Source organism: Balaenoptera borealis, assembly GCF_965194805.1.
Source record: "Balaenoptera borealis genome assembly, chromosome: 8".
In the NCBI taxonomy this organism is placed as follows: Eukaryota; Metazoa; Chordata; class Mammalia; order Artiodactyla; family Balaenopteridae; genus Balaenoptera; species Balaenoptera borealis.
In genome coordinates this window covers 114760013-114777860 of record NC_138865.1, presented here as the reverse complement: position 1 = coordinate 114777860, position 17848 = coordinate 114760013, and the positions used below count along the sequence as shown (strand labels likewise).

Genomic DNA, 17848 nt, shown 5'->3' with positions numbered 1-17848 from the left:
AAATTCTTGCACCTCCCTAATCTTCAGTTCCCCCTTGTGTCAAATGGTTATAATAACTGCACCTACCTTGTAGGGCTGCTATGAGCATCAAATGAATGAACCCACATAAAGCCACAAAACAGTACCTGGAGCCCAGTAAGCATGATGGAAACTGTTTTGCAAATGGGGAAACTGAGGCTCAGAGAAGTTAGGCTTTTGCTCAAGGTGACCAGCTTTTTTTTTTTTTTTTTTAAATTATTTATTTATTTTTGGCTGCGTTGGGTCTTCGTTGCCACGCGCGGGCTTTTTCCTAGTTTCAGCGAGCGGGGGCTACTCTCCGTTGTGGTGCAAGGGCTTCTCATTGTGGTGGTTTCTCTTGTTGTGGAGCACGGGCTCTAGGCGCGTGGACTTCAGTAGTTGTGGCTCGCGGGCTCTAGAGCGCAGGCTCAGCAGTTGTGGCGCACGGGCTTAGTTGCTCCGCAGCTTGTGGGATCTTCCCGGACCAGGGCTCGAACCCGTGTCCCCTGCATTGGCAGGCGGATTCTTAACCACTGAGCCACCAGGGAAGCCCCAAGGTGACCAGCTTTTTTAAGAGGCAGAGCTGGGATTTCACTCAGACCATCCAGCTCCAGAGCTGGCTTTGCTTGACCATCATCCTCTCGGCCACCCAAGGTGCTGGGGGTGGCCATTTGGAAAGCCCCCAAGGTGGCTCTGTGCTTGTGGGTGGGGGAGGATAGGAAGGTGACAGAGGTGGAGAGGTGGCTCCCCAGTTGGTAGGTCTCTCACTCACCCGGTCACCCAGGGCCCCAGCGGCGCCTCCTCCAACCCAGGTCCCAGGAGCCCCAGAGTTTCCCTTGGTGCCAGGGGATTGTTTTCAGCTCTGTCTGGGCCCGCCTCTGGCTCCGGGAGACAGGCCCTGGGCGTCACACTCCCTCCTGTCTCCCCATTCTCGTCTGCGGAGTGGGGGCGGCCAGGACTCGAAAAGGCCCCAAAATAAATGGACCTCTTATCTGATCTCCCAGCCTGGCCTGTTATCTGATCATTACATAATGGCTAGGCCTGTGGCCTCTCCCGCTGGCTGACGCGCTGACGGCATGGAGGAGGTGGCCCCAGGCAGCCCCAGCAATCGGGGAGGAAGTGGGGTTCCTGGAAGTCTGGGGAGGGGGCAGGGAAAGTCCGAAGGGAAGGAGGAAAGCGCTGCACTAATCTGCAAGCCAGACCCTGGGTCGCGTGGGGAGAGGTAGGTCCGAGCCCGGCCCGGTCAGCCACGTGTGCTGTGAATCTGGCACATCGCATGTCTCCGGGCCTCGGTCTCCCCATCTGTACAGGAGGACTAAGTAACAGCCAAGAAGTCTGTCTTCACTATCAGGGACAGGGAGAGCGTGAGGGGCTTGGTGGGTCCCAAGGGGGTGGGGGGAATCAGCAGCAGATGGAGCCAGCCCTGAGTCTACCTGAGCCTGAGACATCAGTGACCTCCCTCACAGAGGCCCCTCACCTGCAGGCCACCCTTTCCCACCACATCACCACCCCCCAGGACAGTCACTTCTTCTCCCGTGGCTGAAGCCAATCAAAGAACTGTGATAAAAAGAACTGCCATACACCCTATCTCACCTCTGTGGGTTGTGTGGGTTCTATTCTTACTGTCCTTTTACTGACGAGGAAACCAAAGCCCAAAGTGAAATAGTTCGCCAAAGCAGCATCAGTTAGTAAGTGTTGGGCCTGAGATTCAAACCCAGGTCGGCCTGGCTCCGGGGACCTTGCTTTTAATGAAAATGCCCTATAATGCAGGCACTCTGGCGTCCCTGGCACACAGGACGGGGCCAGGGTGAGGACTTACAAGCCAAGTGTCCTTGTCCCGGATTTATCCTTCCCAAGGTGTTGCCGGCGGGTGGTGTGGCTATGGCTGGGGTGGCCGTCTGCCGTCCTTCTCTGACCCCTGGGGGTCCTGAGCCAACGAGGCGGTGGAAGGAGGCCGGGTTAGGCCAAAGACAGCCCAATGGCCCGGGATTCAGAAGAAGCCTCCCTCCCCCCTCCTCTGAGCTGGCGTCGGCTGGACGTGCGGCCAGGCCCTCCGCGCCCATCTTTGATCTCCAAGAAAACAGGAAGTGAGCGCGACAAGATGGAGACACAAACTTCCAAACAGTCTCCCCTTCTCTGTCCTCCTTCCCTCCTCCGGAGCCCCCCCTTCCCCGGCACATTCCTCAGGACGAGGTGTAGGGGCCTCATTTCCTCTTCCTCCTCTGCTGGGTCAGGGTGAAATTCCACTCCCTTCCCCCAGGACCTGCGCTTCCGGGCAGCAGGCTCTGCAGCCTACGCCGGCAGCTGCCCTCTGAACCTGGCCTCACTCTGTCCATCGGGGCCAGGAGACTCTCAACCCTCCTTGGCCCGTTCCTCCCGGCCTCCTTGAGGCATAAGAGGGGAATTTTTGTCTCCTGATCCTTTGGAGTGGACCAGCCCAGAGGCTTGGATGTGGGCACAGGTGGATCCTGCCACACATTTAGGGTTGCCAGATGTAGCAAATGAAAATTTAGGATGCCCAGTTTAAATTTTAATTTCGGATAAACCGTGAAAAAATTTTTAGTATAAGTATATCCCATGCAAAGTTTGGGATATACTTATTCTTTAAAAAATATTCATTTTTTTATTTATTCAGATTTAACTGGGTGTCTTGCATTTTGTCTGTCAACCCGACATCTACTAGCACTGTGACCTCAGGCAAGAGACTTTGCATTTCTGAGGTTCAGTTTCTTCATCTGTGGAATGGGTATAATGATATCCACCTTGCAGGGTAGCTCTGAAGATGCAATAAAGCCCTTCACCAGTGCCAAGCACCCAGTAGGCATTTGGAAAGTGGGAGCAATTGTCACCACGTTGCTCTTAACCGGCCCACTCTCTGGCTGTGCTTTCCCAACAGGTCTTGCAGAAACAGTCTACTGCGACCTACAGCCTGTGGACCCACAGGTGACATACATCACAAGCCAGGTTTCTGAGGGCTGCGTGGCTCAGAGCCCCAATGCTACCCTGGAAGTCCACATCCTCTTCTTGGAGTTCCTAAAGGTGAGTGCCTGATGGCAGGGTCAGGTGGGGACCCAGCAGATGGCCCAGGGCTGATGAGATGAGGGGAACCTTTCCTTGTGGCTGTCCCTGGGACAGTGGACTGAGTCCTCACCAGGGCCCCTGCCAGGAGTGTGACATCGGCATCTCATCTCACAGGGCCTGTAAGGGGTGGCATTTCTGGGGCAATCTTCTGGATGCCCACACAAGACCCTGGTGGAAAGGGCTGTGTTTGGCCGGCAGTGGAGTGGAGAAGAGCCGGGCGAGCTGTCATTCATGTACCTCCGTGATGGGGAGCTCACTGTTTCTCAGTGACACGGCTCTGCTCTAGGCAGCTTTGACCTTGAGACAGTGCTTCCCTCAGTTGAGCGCAAATCTCCCTCCCTGGAATGTCACTCATCGAACATCTGTGACCCGGCCAGGCAGCCCCCCAGAGACTGGAAGCCGGTGATGTCACCTCGGAGACCATTCTCCCCACACCAAGAAGGTCCATCATGAGTTTGTCTAAGTCCCTCTTGATAATAATAACATGTTTATTGAGCACTTACTATGTGCTAGGTACTGTGCTAGGCCTGGTAAGTACCAGGAACAGAGCTAAGCACCTTTCGTGTATTAAACCTCCTGAGGGCCCATCTGTCAGGGTCTGTTTCCCCACTTTTCGGAGGAGAGACCTGTGGCAGGCTGAGAGAGGTGAAGCGACATGCCCGAGGCCAGAGTTCACTAGATCCCTGAGACTCCAAGCTAGGCCGTCACCTGGGTCTCCAGTGGATCTCAGTGTTCAGCCGGCGCCTGGCCTGCCCGGGCTGGCAACCAACCACACCTGGCCAACGCAGCCTCAGGTCCTGATAGCGATTTAGTGGTGTCAGCTCAGGATGAACTTGTGGCCCCCGAAACTGTTAGGTTGCCCTGCATTTGTGCAGTGATAAGACAGTGCCAAGACCACCAATATCGGGGGGGCCTGCTCCCCACCACCCTGCCTGCCACCAGGACTGTGGGTCTCGATAATCCCCAAGCCGAAGATAGCGCCAAACACACGTTGTGTGGTTTCCATAGCCATTGTAATTTTTTTCAAGTTTGGTAATGATATGTAAAGTGAGATTGCCCTCTGTAAGTTCATTATGTGTGTTCGGATGTTCAGGTCTCTGTGCCTCGCCTGGGTGGCACTGGGATGCCCCCAGCCCCAATCACTCAACAGTGGGCCAGTGTCAGAGAAGGCTCCTGGCCAAGCACCCAGGTCTATTGGACACAGATATGTAGACAGACAGCCAGGACCCAGATGATTGGTGCTTTCTCGGGGAGCGCGGGGCAGGGGTATGTCAGCTGCTATGGGATTAGGCCAGGCTTCGTGGAGGAAGCAGGAACACTAAGAACGGCCAGAGTTCACAGAATGAAGGAGGCCGTGGGGAAGAGCAGAGGATAGAGAGAACGCACAGGCAGGAAAGTGGGACTCAGTTGAGGCCAGCGTGTGATTCACTGCGTCGTGAGCTTACAGTTCACCTCGGGGCAGAGCTGGGGAGATGGACAAGCCCCCATCGCCGTAGTAAGGGGTTCGGTCTTTATCCTGTGGGCAGTGACTGTCATTGGAGGGTTTTTAGGGGCATGACAGGGTGCTGCTGTAATATGTCATCCTAGAGCTCATGACCACAGAATCTCCCTGTCACACTCTGCCTCTTCCAGAGAACTCAGTCCATGGAGTGTCCGGCTTTTAACTCAAGGAGTCAGGCTGCAGCCTCCAGGACCGCTGGGCCTGTTTGTTTGAGGGGGTGATGGAGAGAGCTGGGGTTCAGGAGATGGGGGCTCCAGTCCTGGACCCGTCACTGGCCAGCACCTCGTATCGTGCCTGGCATGCAGAAGGGACTCCTTCTCCCCACGCTCCGATAGACACACACTTCCTGGGCTAAGGGACCCACCAAAGAATCACGGAGTAGCAGAAGCTGGCCCAGGGCCTGGAGGATACCAACGACTGTTTGTTGAATGTATGAATGAATGAATGCATGAAAGAATGAATGCACTGCCATGTGACCTTGAGGCCAGGGTTAAGAGCATGGGCTCTGGAGCCAGACAGTCTTCGAATTGAACCTTACCCCCCACCACTTACAGGGGCACGACCTTGGGCCACCTCTCCAAGCCTTGGTTTTCCCTGGGAAACATGGAGATGATAATCATACCTAGCTCACAGGGGGCTGTGAGAATCCAGTGGGGTCACACAGGCAAAATACTGAGCTCGGGCCTGCCCAGAGCCACTCTCGATGTTCAGTAGCTCTGCCTGTTGTTATTATCACGTCTCCTCTGTGGGCTCCGTGTCTCCCCCGTCAATACCCTCATTCGGCTGAGCACGCTACAGTGTGCAGCACATCTTCACGTCAGTCAACTAATTTGATCCTCATAGGTTGTTGCTACGAGGCGGCTGAAACAGGGACTGTGAATCCATTTGCAAAGGGGGCAGCTGAGGTCTAGCCTGACGGAGCTGGGTGCTCCTGGCCTTCTGGCCCCAAGGGTCGAGCCCATGATCCCACCAGATCTACTACCGTGACAGCGAAAGACCCGTGGCTCCCCTGGGAGACATCTTCCTCCCCAGGCGGCCCCCAAGAAGGGGGTCTACAGCCCAACAGTCCTCGCCGGGTGCCTGCTCTCTGCCCAGCCTGTGTTGGGCATTGATGGTGCAGAGAGAAAGCAGATCTGGTCCTTGCCCTTGAGCCACTCGCAGGGGAGGCAGAGGTGGGCATGGGCATCCCTGGCACCAAGTGATGGACTCGGCAGCTGGGGAAGGGGATGCAGGCGCCTGCGGGCCCCGGGGGCATGAGCACTGAGTGTGGAGGGAAGGAGGCATTAGGGAAACGGTTCCCAGTGTCTAGCCAGACCCAGAGGGGAGTCACGGGCATTCCAGGCAGAAGGCACTGTGTGAGCAAAGGCCTAGAGGCAAGAAACACGAGCGGGCAGCGGTGGTGTGGGTGGCGACTGTCTCAGCAACTGGCCCAATCCCTCCCAACTTATGGCTGCCGCCTTCAAACCCTGGCACAGAGAAACAGCTTTCCCCTGCATCCCCGCGTGGCCTCTGAAGCCTCAGATTTCCTGTGGGTGGGCGGCAGATGAGTTGTGGCAGCCAAGAGCCTCGGGGAAGAGAGGTTCGGGGGTGTGTGTGTGTGTTGGGAGGGTTTGCAGACAGATGAGGGGGCCGCTGGGCAGGGGCTCTATCTTGCTGGGTCCCCGAAGGGCAGGCTGGAGCCTGGATTCCGGGAGGGGGCCCAGGGTCACATCCTGACCTGCGGAGACAGGAAACCGGCCTGGTGTCTCAGCAGTTCCCGTCAGGCCGACTACACTGATCTGCTGTCCTCCTAACAAACCCCAGGCAGCCAGAGCTGAGACAGCCGCTGATTCACCCCACTTCTGGGCAAACTCAGGGAACTGACGATGCCTTGCCCACCCCCAAGCACACGAACTCACGGGGCTCTGGCACCGACTCTTTCCTGGGGAGAGGGGCAGACAAGGCTGCTCGGGCAGAGGGAGGGCAGGGGGGCCATGGGTTCCCCCAGACCATCCTGGGAGGCTGTGAAGGGCTGTGGAAGGCAGTGCCACCCTCAGACCTGGGCAAGGGGCCCCTGCCTGGGACCCACAATTTGCAGCCCCTCTCTGGCCCTTTTCCAGTTGCATCTCCCCTGCCCCGGGTGGGGAATCTGCCGAAGGAACCTGCATCCCTCCCCTAGTCCCTACCCTGGGAACCCAGGACTCCAGAATTCCCTGCCCAAATGCGCTGGGCCTCCTCCCAGGGTTGGATGGGGCTCTTTCTTGTCCTTTCCTCTAGAAGGGGCACTGCATGGCTGGCGTCAGCTCCCTTAGACCTGAAGGCTGGGTGAGGTGACTAAGGGTGGACATTGATGGTGCAGAGAGAAAGCAGACCTGGCCCCTGCCCTGGAGCCATTCCTGGGGGAGGCAGAGGTGGGCATCAGCAGCCCTGGTACTGAGTGATGGACTCAGCAATGGGGGGCACAGGGGGCTGGGAGGAGTAAGCATGGCAGAGCTTGGGCATCCAGGATGGTTTTCCACACAGGTCCATGTGAAGAGAAGCAAGGTGGGCTGGGGCCAGGGGCTGTCATATATGTTCTTGTCCCAGGCCTTGCAGATATTAGGGGCAAGCTTAGTGGAGGGGCATGGGCTGGGGGTCAGACAGACTGGACAGGGATTGCGTCTGCTCTCTCAGTGCTGTATCCCCAGTGTTCAGCTCAGGGTCAGTCCAGGTATTGGATGGATGGATGGATGGATGGATGGATGGATGGATCAGTGGGTGAATAACGGAAGGAAGGGGAAATATACGTGTGTATAAGCATTTGCTGATTGTCCATCCCCAAGAGGTTAGTGGTGTCACTGACTGTTTGGGGGTGTTACTCTTGTTCTCTGCCAAGCTCCTTGATGACAGGGTTGTGCCTTCTTTCCTGTCCCCCTCTGACAACATAGAAGCCCCAGGCTGGGCCCAGTGGTGGTCTCTCAGACAAATGAACTGGGAATGTGGGGAGAACATGGGCTGACCAGGGACCCTCAGCAGGGGAGAGTAGCGTGCCTCTCCTGGGTGTTCTGGAAGTCCACTCTGTAGCCACCTGGCTGGAGACCATGACTCCCAGGTGCCAAACACTGGGAGCCCCAGGAGGCCGGATGGAATGTAGGGGCCACACAATACTAGAACATCACTGAGCCCAGCTCCTCCCCGCACAGATGGGGAGACTGAGGCCCAGAGAGGGGAAGCTGCAGGGCGGCGTGGCTGAAGTAGGTCCCAATTCCAGCTAACTGCTGCCCAGCTCTAACGCCAACCTCCTCAGCCCCCAAACCATGGCACTCCTCTGGATGAGCCGGCAGGGACGGAACCGGCGGCAGTGAAAGCCAATCTATCAATACTACCATGTATTTAGCTGGGCACTGGACAACCCGCTTTACAGGCAGAATCTCACTGAATCCTCACAAGTCTATGAAGTGGGTATATTGTTCAGCCCATTTTCCAGATCAGGAAGCCGAGGCCCAGAGAGAGGAAGTAACTGCCCAGGGTCACAAGCGAATGACTGAGCCCGGGTTTGAATTCAGGTCAGTCTGGCTTTGACCCCCTTCACCCGTTACCCTGCCTGCATGTGCCGTCTGAGTCTGCTAGGGTGGACAGAGGACGGCTGGCTCCAATCTGGCCGGCTCCAGTCTGGCCCTCGGAGTGGGGGGGCTGCAGGCAGCCCCGAGGCTCCACTCCTAGAAGAATTGCTGGAAGCGACTTTCTATAAGTGGCTACTAGCACTCAGGACCTCCTCACCGAAATCTCCCCTTCCCGCCACTGACTGCTGGGCCAACAATGGCATCTGTGGGACACGGGCACAAAAATAGAAACATGGTCTCCCGCCCACTGGCTCAGGGAGGGGGCCGGGGCAGGCCCAGGCCGGCCCAGGTTGCAGAGCTGGGGGAGAGGGCTTGGCTGGCCTGCCCGCCTCGGCTGGGCTCCCAGAATTCCCAGGATGACATTGGGAAGACCGGGAGCTTGGGGTGGGGGGCAAGGCAGGCCCCTTTCTTTGCCTTTGGGCTCCAGGCTGGGAGGGAAGAGGGAAGTCGGTGTGTGAGTGGCCACGCTGATGAGTCAGGGCCATGGGATGGAAATGTTTGCTGTGGAAACCCTGACTGGGTTTTTCTGGTAACCAGCTGGCCTTCGGCTCGGCCCAGGGGCTCAGAGACCCCAGGGAGCCCAGCCAGACGAGTTTCCACATGGCTCGCTTGCTGTGTGGCCCTGGCCCCTGCCTGCCCCTCTTTGGGCCCCAGCCCCCAACTCTACAGGGAGGGACTTGGTGACAACTGAGTGGGGGGATTGGTATGTGAGCCCTGGGAGCACAGCCAGATGTCATGACAAATGTCACCAAGCTCCAGTCTCCTAACCCCCTCACCCTCAGCATGACCCGACCCTGACCTCTACTTCTCTTTTTTAACTTCCTTTATCCCCAGCCCCACCTGGTTTTGGTTCCCAACCCTGTCTTACTCCCATTTCACAGATGGGGAAACTGAGGCACAGAGAAACTGGGACAGTTGCAGAGCGGCAGCAGGAATGGATGTTCACAGGGCTCTTTCCTCCCAGCTCAGGGGCTGCGCTCCCAGTCGCTCTGTCACCTGCAGTGCTCTCGGCCTGCGGGTGTCCACCCAAGGGCAGAGGAGGGATCTCCTTGTCTGCAGCAGCCGTGGCACCTCCAAACCATGGGGCCCATCTATTCACCATGTATGGGCCTCAAGGTCTACTCCTCTGTCGGAGGACAGACAGATGGGGCTGGACAGGGATGAACTGTGGGGCAGTCTGGGGAGTGGCAGGGTTGAGAGGGAGGACACGGTCCAGGTGAGCTATCCAGGGGTCCAGGCACCCGCTCTGGCACCAGGCTGATGTGCACTGGGCGCCTGACTTCATCACTCACCTTGGCATGTGACCTCCCTGTCCCCGACAGCTGCATCTGTGAAATGGGAGAGTACCTGACCCTGCTTCATGAGAGCATGCACAACTTTCACAGCACAGGACCAGGCACAGATTAGGCTGAACCACGTGAAATTACTGATATTTGATTGTTGTTTCTTTAATAGCTTTATCGTGAAAACATTTGCCTGTTTAAAGTGTACAGTTGAGTGGTTTTTATCATATACACAGAGTTGTGCAATCATATTCGATTGTTCAAGCTAATAATACATAGGCAACTAAGGTAAGGAAGCTGGGGTGGGTGCATTCTCGATGGTTCAGACAGGTCAGCAGTGCCCGGGCCTTTCCTGACACCGCCGAGGTGGGTCTCCCTTCACTCCGGTTAATTTCGAGTACTGATCACAATCCTGGAACAAAATGTCAGTTCTGACCTTTAGGTTGGTATTTCATATTTTACCAGAATATGATATTAAATCCAGTATTTAATTCTTCAAGTGTTAAGAATGCATAATATTTTTAAAAATTGATGAAACAAGATATTTCAAAATCCAAAAGTTATAAACCCATTAGAAAACATAAATTAATCAAAAATGTGAACTTATACAAACATAAATTTGAGACACATCATTCTACTATAAATTAGCATAAAAGTGATTATTCAAAAACTAAGCAACCTAAGTAGCTCACTAAAATGAAAAAAATTATTTATGAAACATTGAAAATGAAACATTATTTGCTTTTTTGTTGTTGTTTCAAAGAGCAAACTTACAAAGAGTGATTATGGTGTCATTATTAGGTAACGGAAATATTTCTGGCAGATTTTTCCAGCAGCTGAAACACTCTCTGGCTCTGTGACATCAGTTGGGGAAATGGCCAGGAGATAATTAGAAGTTAAATCTAAAAACTTTCCACTGATGTCTTCATCTTGAAATATCTGTCTCCTTTTTGATAAGTTTGAGGAGATTTGGGGAGGGTCAGCTTTTTGTCTCTTTGGAGAGACTGCCAGCTTTTGAGAGCCTCTGGAGTTTGTGTTTCAGTCAAGTGTTTCCATTTGTCTTTGTCCTCGTGAGGGCGGGGCTTCTGAGGCCTACACCTGTCTCAGTTTCAGGAGTCACCGGTTCATACTCCATTGGTTCAGAGAGTCTTTGAGCAGAGCGGGGGTTCTTCTTTCGATAGAAGCTTTGCCTTGTGGATCCCTGTGTTCTTTTTCTTCTTGAGAATAAGGAGGTATAGAAAAACGTGATGGGGCAGGATAGCGGTTGCCCAGGTCCAGATCTTAGCTCCATACTTACTTGCTGTGTGATCATAGCCAAATGACTTCACCTCTTTGTGCCCCACTTCCTCATCTGTAAGTGAGAATAACAATGGTACCTACCTCTTCGGGTTGTCGTGGGGATTAAGTGAGTCAATGTGTAAAGCACTTAGAATAGTCCAAGCACTTAGTAAGCACTATATAAGTGTGAGGTATTAATTATTGTTGTTGTCGTTGTTATGAAAGCATTCTAAATGCATACACCATGATCAAGTAAATTTTTTAATGCAGTCAGTACCTCTCAAGACATAAATGATTTCAAATTGACATTTCTTATAAAATATCAAAATAATGGTATTACTCAACAAAATATGAGTATTTAGTACTTTAAAATAGTAAAGCAAACAGGAATACTGTGAACTGGGGAGGGTTTGATGCCTCAGCGCTGCTGCATAGGGACAGAGAAAGGGCACAGGGTACTCTCTAAGTCACACAGGTGTTTGCAGGCCTGGTACACAGCAGGTGCTCTGTGGAAGTAATAAACCTCAACTGACTACTGGATAAAGTTCAGGCTCATTGCATTTATTTATTTATTTTCATGGAAAGGCATTTTATTTTAACTATAGCAGTGTGTACATGTCAATCCCAAACTCCTAATCTATCCCTCTCCGCTACCCTTAAAAAAACATCTCCTTGGATTTGCTGGGACTCATCTCCTTCATTCGTTCAGCAAATATTTTCTGGGTACCTCCTGAGGGCCAGGCACTGTGCTGGGCTCTGGGAGACAGGAGTGGACAAGCTGGGCAGGGAGAATGGAGTGGAAGCTTACAGTAAATGAGTCGTCACTACTGATCTGGTGGCACAGCCTGTGCAATCTGACTGGTCTATGTATGTGTCTCTCCCCTGCCCCCATTCCAGGAGGTGTCAGTGCTGGAGCTGACTCTCCAGACATCCAAGCAAAATGGCACCCTGCCCCGAGAGGTGCTCCTGATCCTCAGCACTAACAAGACCATCTTCCTGAAGTTGCAGGCTCCAGGAATCCCACTCCACCTGGCCTATGTGAGTGTGTTACCTCCAACCCCAGCCTCAGGCACGGGCCGTGGGAGGCTCCTGCTGTCCACCTCTGTGGGCCAGGGTCCCCTGCTTCTCTTTTTCATTCTGACATTATTCACCAGGGCCCTGCCTCGTGAATCCCATGGGGCCCTGACAGAGAGAACGCAAAGGGCAACAGAACCTGGGATAAAGAGCCCAAACCTGGAGGTGGGAATCAGGTTGATGTGCAACCCTGGCCAACTCCAATCCTCTCTCATCGCCTCAGTTTTCCCATATGTCCAGTGGGAGAACTGATGATAGTCCCATAAAATAACCTTGTCACTGTCTTTGAAAAAGTTACAAGACATAAATTTGAAAATATTTAAGTGCAGACGGAAAAGGCCAGGAAGAAACCTAACAATGATGGACTTCCCTGGCCGTCCAGTGGTTAAGACTCCATGCTTCCAATGCAGGGGGCACGGGTTTGATCCCTGGTCAGGGAACTAAGATTCTGCATGTTGCACGGAGTGGCCCAAAAACCAAAACCAAAACCAAAACAAAACAAAAGAAACCTAACAATGTGTTAACAGTAGTTATGGGGAATTCCCTGGTGAAAAAACCAAACAAAACAGTAGTTATGGCTGGGGAGTGGGATTCGGAGAGATATCTGTTTTGTTCTTTAAACTTTGTTGAATTTGCAAGATTTGCTATAATTAGCATGGCCTAAGTTGGAGAAAAATTATTTTTAAAAAATTCAGATATTAAGTGTCAGACACATCCACCGGAGAGAGGAGGTCCACTGTCTGGGACCCGCAGTGAGGAAGCTCAGGGCTGGAGGAGGTGGGGCGGACCAGGGCACTGCCCCCTCCACATGGAAGGCCCTGGGAGGTGGTCCCCAGATGCGAGCAGCTGTTGTTTACAGCCAGAGAAAGCAGAGGGGAGGGAGGCAGAGCCCAGGGGAGAGCAAAGATAACAAGTGGGAGAGAGACACAGAAAGAAAAAAGGCAACGGAAAGAGGGCGGGCCTGTTGTGAGAGGAATAGACAGAGTCTCGGAGAGACCACAGAGTTCCAGGAGCGGGAGAGAGGAGCTGGGGACCTGAAGAGAGGCTCAGATCCAGGGCTGCCTGGGAGACGGGCCCAGAGAGAAGTTGAGGGGTTGCGGGACTGGTGGCAGGGGCAGCACAGAGGCGGACGGAGCTGGCCAGCCCGATGCCCCTGGGAGGGAAGTTGCAAGCCTAACGAAGCCAACCAGGAGGGCAGAGCCGACCGACCCCACGCGGCACATCCCTCGGCTCCCAGTGCGGGAAAGCAAGATCCTGCCACGGCTCCTCCTCCCTCTCGACTCTCCCTTTTCCCCTTCCCATTCCCGGACGCCCTGGCGGCCCAACCCCGGGATCTAGGCCCGGCGGCGGGGCTCCGGGTGACGCAAGGCACATGAAAAGCGCCCGCCCGCCGGGCCGGAAGGTCGCAGCAGCCGCCGGCTCCGACCTCCGCCAAGCCTTCCTTCCCCCCTCCCCCCACCCACGCTAAGAATACACGGCCGGGGGGTCGGGCGGGGGGCACCTCCGGAGCCGCGCGCGGCCTCGGCCCGCAATTTCCGGAGCCGGGCCCCCGCAGCCGGAGCCGGGACGCTGCTGGAGGGACAAAGAGCCTCACGGGGGCGCAGGCCTCTGTGCCAGACCCAGCGCCAGGAGACTGACAAACGCCTTGCCCTTTAATCCCTATTACATCCCCATTTTACAGAGCTGACCCTGAGGGTCAGATGCGTAAAAGTCCCCCCACCCCCAAACTCTCCAGCTCTAACCCACTGCCCCAGCCCTTCCATGCGGGTGGGCGCTGGGTTCCTCACCCAGGTGCTCATCACTTTGCCCCCTTGTTACAGCCCTGCTCCATTCCAGGTGGACCATTCTATGGTGTCTTGCCTCTTGCCACTGTCAGGCAGTCCCCCTTAGTATCTAGCCTGAAGCCCTTATGCTGCTGCTGCTTCAGCGCAGTGCCTCTGGCTTTGGAGATAGATGGAAAAGGAACTCTCTTGAGTCTGTGGCCCCAACAGCTTCCTCTGAACCCTTTGACTTCAACAGAGTACCTACAGCAGGAAGTCTTTCGGATTTCCTTCCCCAGCCCACCAGAGGCTCTCCTGAGGCCTGGGCAGTGGAGGCAGTGAGGTGCTGGAGCCACCCAGATTCTCATCCCTGCCCATCCAGGGGACCTGTCTTGCTCCTTTGTTTCTTATTAAATAATATCCTCTGTCTTCTGTTGTTCCAAATGACTTGAGGCGTGACTAGTTTCTGGGTGGTAAGATCCCCCAGAGCAGGGACCACCCCTGTTTGTCTTTCATTCATTCATATATTCGTCCATTTCTTCTCTCTTGCCTCCTCCCTTCCCACGTGCAGGGAGCACCTGCCATGCGCCAGGCATCAGGGAGAAGCTGCCATGTCAGGATCCCCAGTGCTGGGCCCAGGGCCCGGCACGAAGTCAGACAAATATTTCTCAGTGCCTACTATGTGTCAAGTCCCATGCACGGGTGGGCGAGGCAGGCGTTGTCCCTCACAGACCTTAGAGTGTGGGGGAAACAGACAGTAACCACAGATGTCGTAAGTGTGGGCTGAATGAGGATGCCTATGGAGGGGTGCGAGGGTGATGTCTGGACAGGTGGAGGCACGTGGATATCTGTCCATCCAGCTCCCCAGGTGTAGAAAGGAGATGGGCAGATCCGGCTCTGGGGGAGCCCTAGTTAGGGGGCAGTGAGCTGACTTCAAGTCCACCGGCCTCAGCACCCTCAGGCCTGGCCTCCTCTGCTCAGCCAAACAGCTGCCTCCTCAGATTATCTCCTGACCTCCTGCATGGGACAGAGGGGACTCAGGCCCAGGAACAGCACCCTGAGCCTTCACGTGTCTCCCCAGAACCCCAACCTGGTCATCTTCCAAGAGCCCGCAGAGGTCAACACCACACAGCTGCCACCCTTCGCTACCAAGGGTGAGCTCCTCAACTGGGCGGACACAAAGGGTCCCATCACCTCTGCTGCTGAGCTGAACAATCCCCAAAGCATCCTCCTCCGTCTGGACCAAGGTCAGCTTCCCCAACAGCCTCTCTGGGTTCGGGACTCGGCTCTGGAGGAATGTGAATTCCTCTGGCTCACTCCTCGGATGTGGACACTAAGGCACTGAGAGGGGATGTGATTTGCCCCAAGTCACACATAGCAAGTCAGTGCGCTCTTAGGATGGTGATTACCCCTTCACCAAGTATTAGATTGAACCATGTGAAATTGCTGCTATTTGTCAGTTTCTTGAACTACAAAAACAGCACTTTCCTATTATTTATTGTGTACCTACTAGGCACCAAGCCCTATGCTAGGCATTTGGGGACTCTGTGGGGACAGACCCAGACCCTGCCCTCCTGGAGCTGGCACTGTGGTGGGGAGATGATAATAAATATGTACACAAACAAATTCTATAATTTCAGGTCATGGTAAATTCTATAAGAAAGATAAAAGGGGGATGATATGCCGGTGGTTGCAGGGCTACATCTCTAGCATATGCCATGAGTTCATACCTTAACTTAACCCTGTGTTGACGGATGAGGAAACAGAGGCCAGGGACCTCCCCTGGGTCCCTCTGCTGTAGGTGGTGGAGGGGTGACTTGAACCCCGGTCCTCCCATGGCCCCCACTCTTTGCTGCTCCATCCTGCCTGCCCCACCGTTTCTGTGGCTGAGGATGGGCCTCTGTATTAGATGCCAGGCTGCTCGAGGAAGAGACATAAGTGCGCTTGTCTCCGCAGCCCCGAGGTCACCGTCTTCCTGCAGTCTGGAACCCCACAAGGACATGGGCCACACGCTCGAATGGAGCCCTAACGCCCAGGCCTCCGTCCGTGGCTGCCGCTTGGAAGGTGTGGCTGGCCACAAGGAGGCACACATCCTGAGGGTCCTGCCGGGCCCAGAGGCCTGGTAAGGGTGCCCGCCCTGCCCCGCCAGCCCCACCCCCTCTAAAGCCCCGCCTCTGTCCAAGCCTCAGCCCCGCCCCTGGCCTGGTCAGAGTACTGTCACCCCCACCTATCTCGGGGCCCCGCCTGTTTCCTCGTCCACCCCACGGACCCACGACCAACCAGGTTAAGAGCGCAGCCGCTGCCCACCCGACCCCAGGTCTTGTCCATGCCCCGCAAGTCCGGGTCAAGCACCAACCCCCCGCACCCCGTCCCCTGCACCCCGCACTACCGCCCGCTCTGATGCGGCGGTCTGTCTCCCCACAGGCCCCGGACAGTGACCGTGAAGGTGGAGCTGAGCTGTGCTTCGAGGGATCCCGACGCCGCCGTGCTCATCCTTCAGGGTCCACCCTACGTGTCCTGGCTCATCGATGCCAACCACAACATGCAGATCTGGGTGAGACCCCGTTCAGGCCTCCCCAGGGCTCCCCAAAGAAAAACACCAAACTCCCTGCACCATCACCCCAGCCCTGAGCCTTTATACATGATGACCCTTCTGCCCCCAACCTCTCCTTCTGTGCACTACCTATTCTTCCTTCAGACCTTCACCTAGATGTTACCTCCTCCAGGAAGCCTTCCATGATCCCTTAGGGAGGCCCCTAACCCAGCCCACAGGGTCAGGGAAGTTTCCTGCAGAGGTGAACTCCAAGCTGAGTTGAAAGACGAACAGGAACCGGTAGATGAGGGGAGGTGGCCCAGGCAGGGGAAACAGCAGGAGCGAAGGAGAGAGCAGGATCGAGCCCTGGCAGACCCTGACTGGCCTGCAGGTGCCCCCGCCAGGCTGTGTGCCCCCTGACTGTGTCTGTAGCTCCCTGCTCTGCCTCTCTCCCTGTCATTAGACCACTGGCGAATACTCCTTCAAGATCTTTCCGGAGAAGAACATCCGTGGCTTCCACCTCCCAAACACAACCCAAGGCCTGCTGGGGGAGGCCCGGAGGCTCAACGCCAGTGTAGTAGCGTCCTTTGTGGAGCTCCCTCTGGCCAGTGTCGTCTCTCTGAGGGCACCCAGCTGTGGTGAGCACCCGGCTCCCTCCCTCGCCCCCCTCCCTTCCCTTGCCCTCTCCTTGGATCTGTAGCCACGCCCAGCTGCTGTGTGTGTGTGTGTGTGTGTGTGCTGGGCAAGTTGCATCAGCTGGTCGGAGCCCCATTTTCCTCATCTGCATCTCAGGGACACTGAGAGTACCTGGCTATAGAAGTGCTTAGCGCTTAAGAGCACAGCGAGCCCGCAGTGACTGTCTGCTGCCTGTCTCTGCTGCCCTGCAGGCAGTGGGCTGCAGCCCTCACCCACGCCGGTCCAGACCACCCCTCCCAAGGAGGGCTGCAACCAGGAGCTGCTCCTGTCCCTGATCCAGCCCAAGTGCTCCGACGACGTCATGACTCTGGTACTCAACAAAGATCTCATCTCGGTAAGGGAACTCCTGGCCTCCGGCCCAGCTGACATGGGCAACTGGTCCTTCCTCTAGCCCAAGAATCTTGGGGTCCTAATCTAGGCAGGAGGACAAATCATATCCCTCTGCAAGCGTCAGTTTTTCCACTTGTAAAATGGGGTTGATAATGGTCCTTACCATGTGGTGAGAATTACATGAGGTCTGATGACCCAGCCAGATGTGGAACAGTAAGTGCTCAGTAAATAGATACTAGGTAGTCGTCATTATTAATCCTAAATGGAGGCTGAGCTGAGTGGCCACTTAGAATGTCTATACAATATGATCTCTGCCTAATTGAAGAACAAAGATGTTTATTATAAAAATAACACAGGCTTTTTTAAATGTGGAAAAAATTAGAAGAAAATCTCAATCACCCCATCCAAAGACAATGGCTACCAACAATTCGGTGGATTTCTTTCTGGAATGTTTTTTCTGTGTATTTCTTATACAGTGTAATCATATTGGATGCAATTGTCTGTTTCCTGCTATATTCATTTAATGTATTTTTAAAACTTTGACATATGTACTTAATAATATCACTTTTTTATTATTTTTTTAATATTGATTTATTTATTTGGCTGTGCTGGGTCTCAGTTGCGGCAGGCGGGCTCTTAGTTGCAGCATGTGGGATCTTTAGTTGAGGCTTGCATGCGGGATCTAGTTCCCTGACCGGGGACTGAACCCGGGCCCCCGGAATTGGGAGCGCGGA

The 17848-nt window shown here is 54.8% G+C and overlaps 1 protein-coding gene across 1 annotated transcript in view; it reads left to right on the top strand.

The window, feature by feature from the left end:
• Positions 1–17848, top strand: part of ENG (endoglin) — a 29732-nt gene that overhangs the window by 5605 nt on the left and 6279 nt on the right. Inside the window, exons 2-8 of the mRNA XM_082402627.1 lie at positions 2894–3036; positions 11619–11759; positions 14637–14802; positions 15512–15677; positions 15980–16109; positions 16552–16726; positions 16976–17118. Coding sequence (XP_082258753.1) covers positions 2894–3036; positions 11619–11759; positions 14637–14802; positions 15512–15677; positions 15980–16109; positions 16552–16726; positions 16976–17118 — 1064 coding nt within the window. The remainder of the gene's footprint in view (positions 1–2893; positions 3037–11618; positions 11760–14636; positions 14803–15511; positions 15678–15979; positions 16110–16551; positions 16727–16975; positions 17119–17848) is intronic.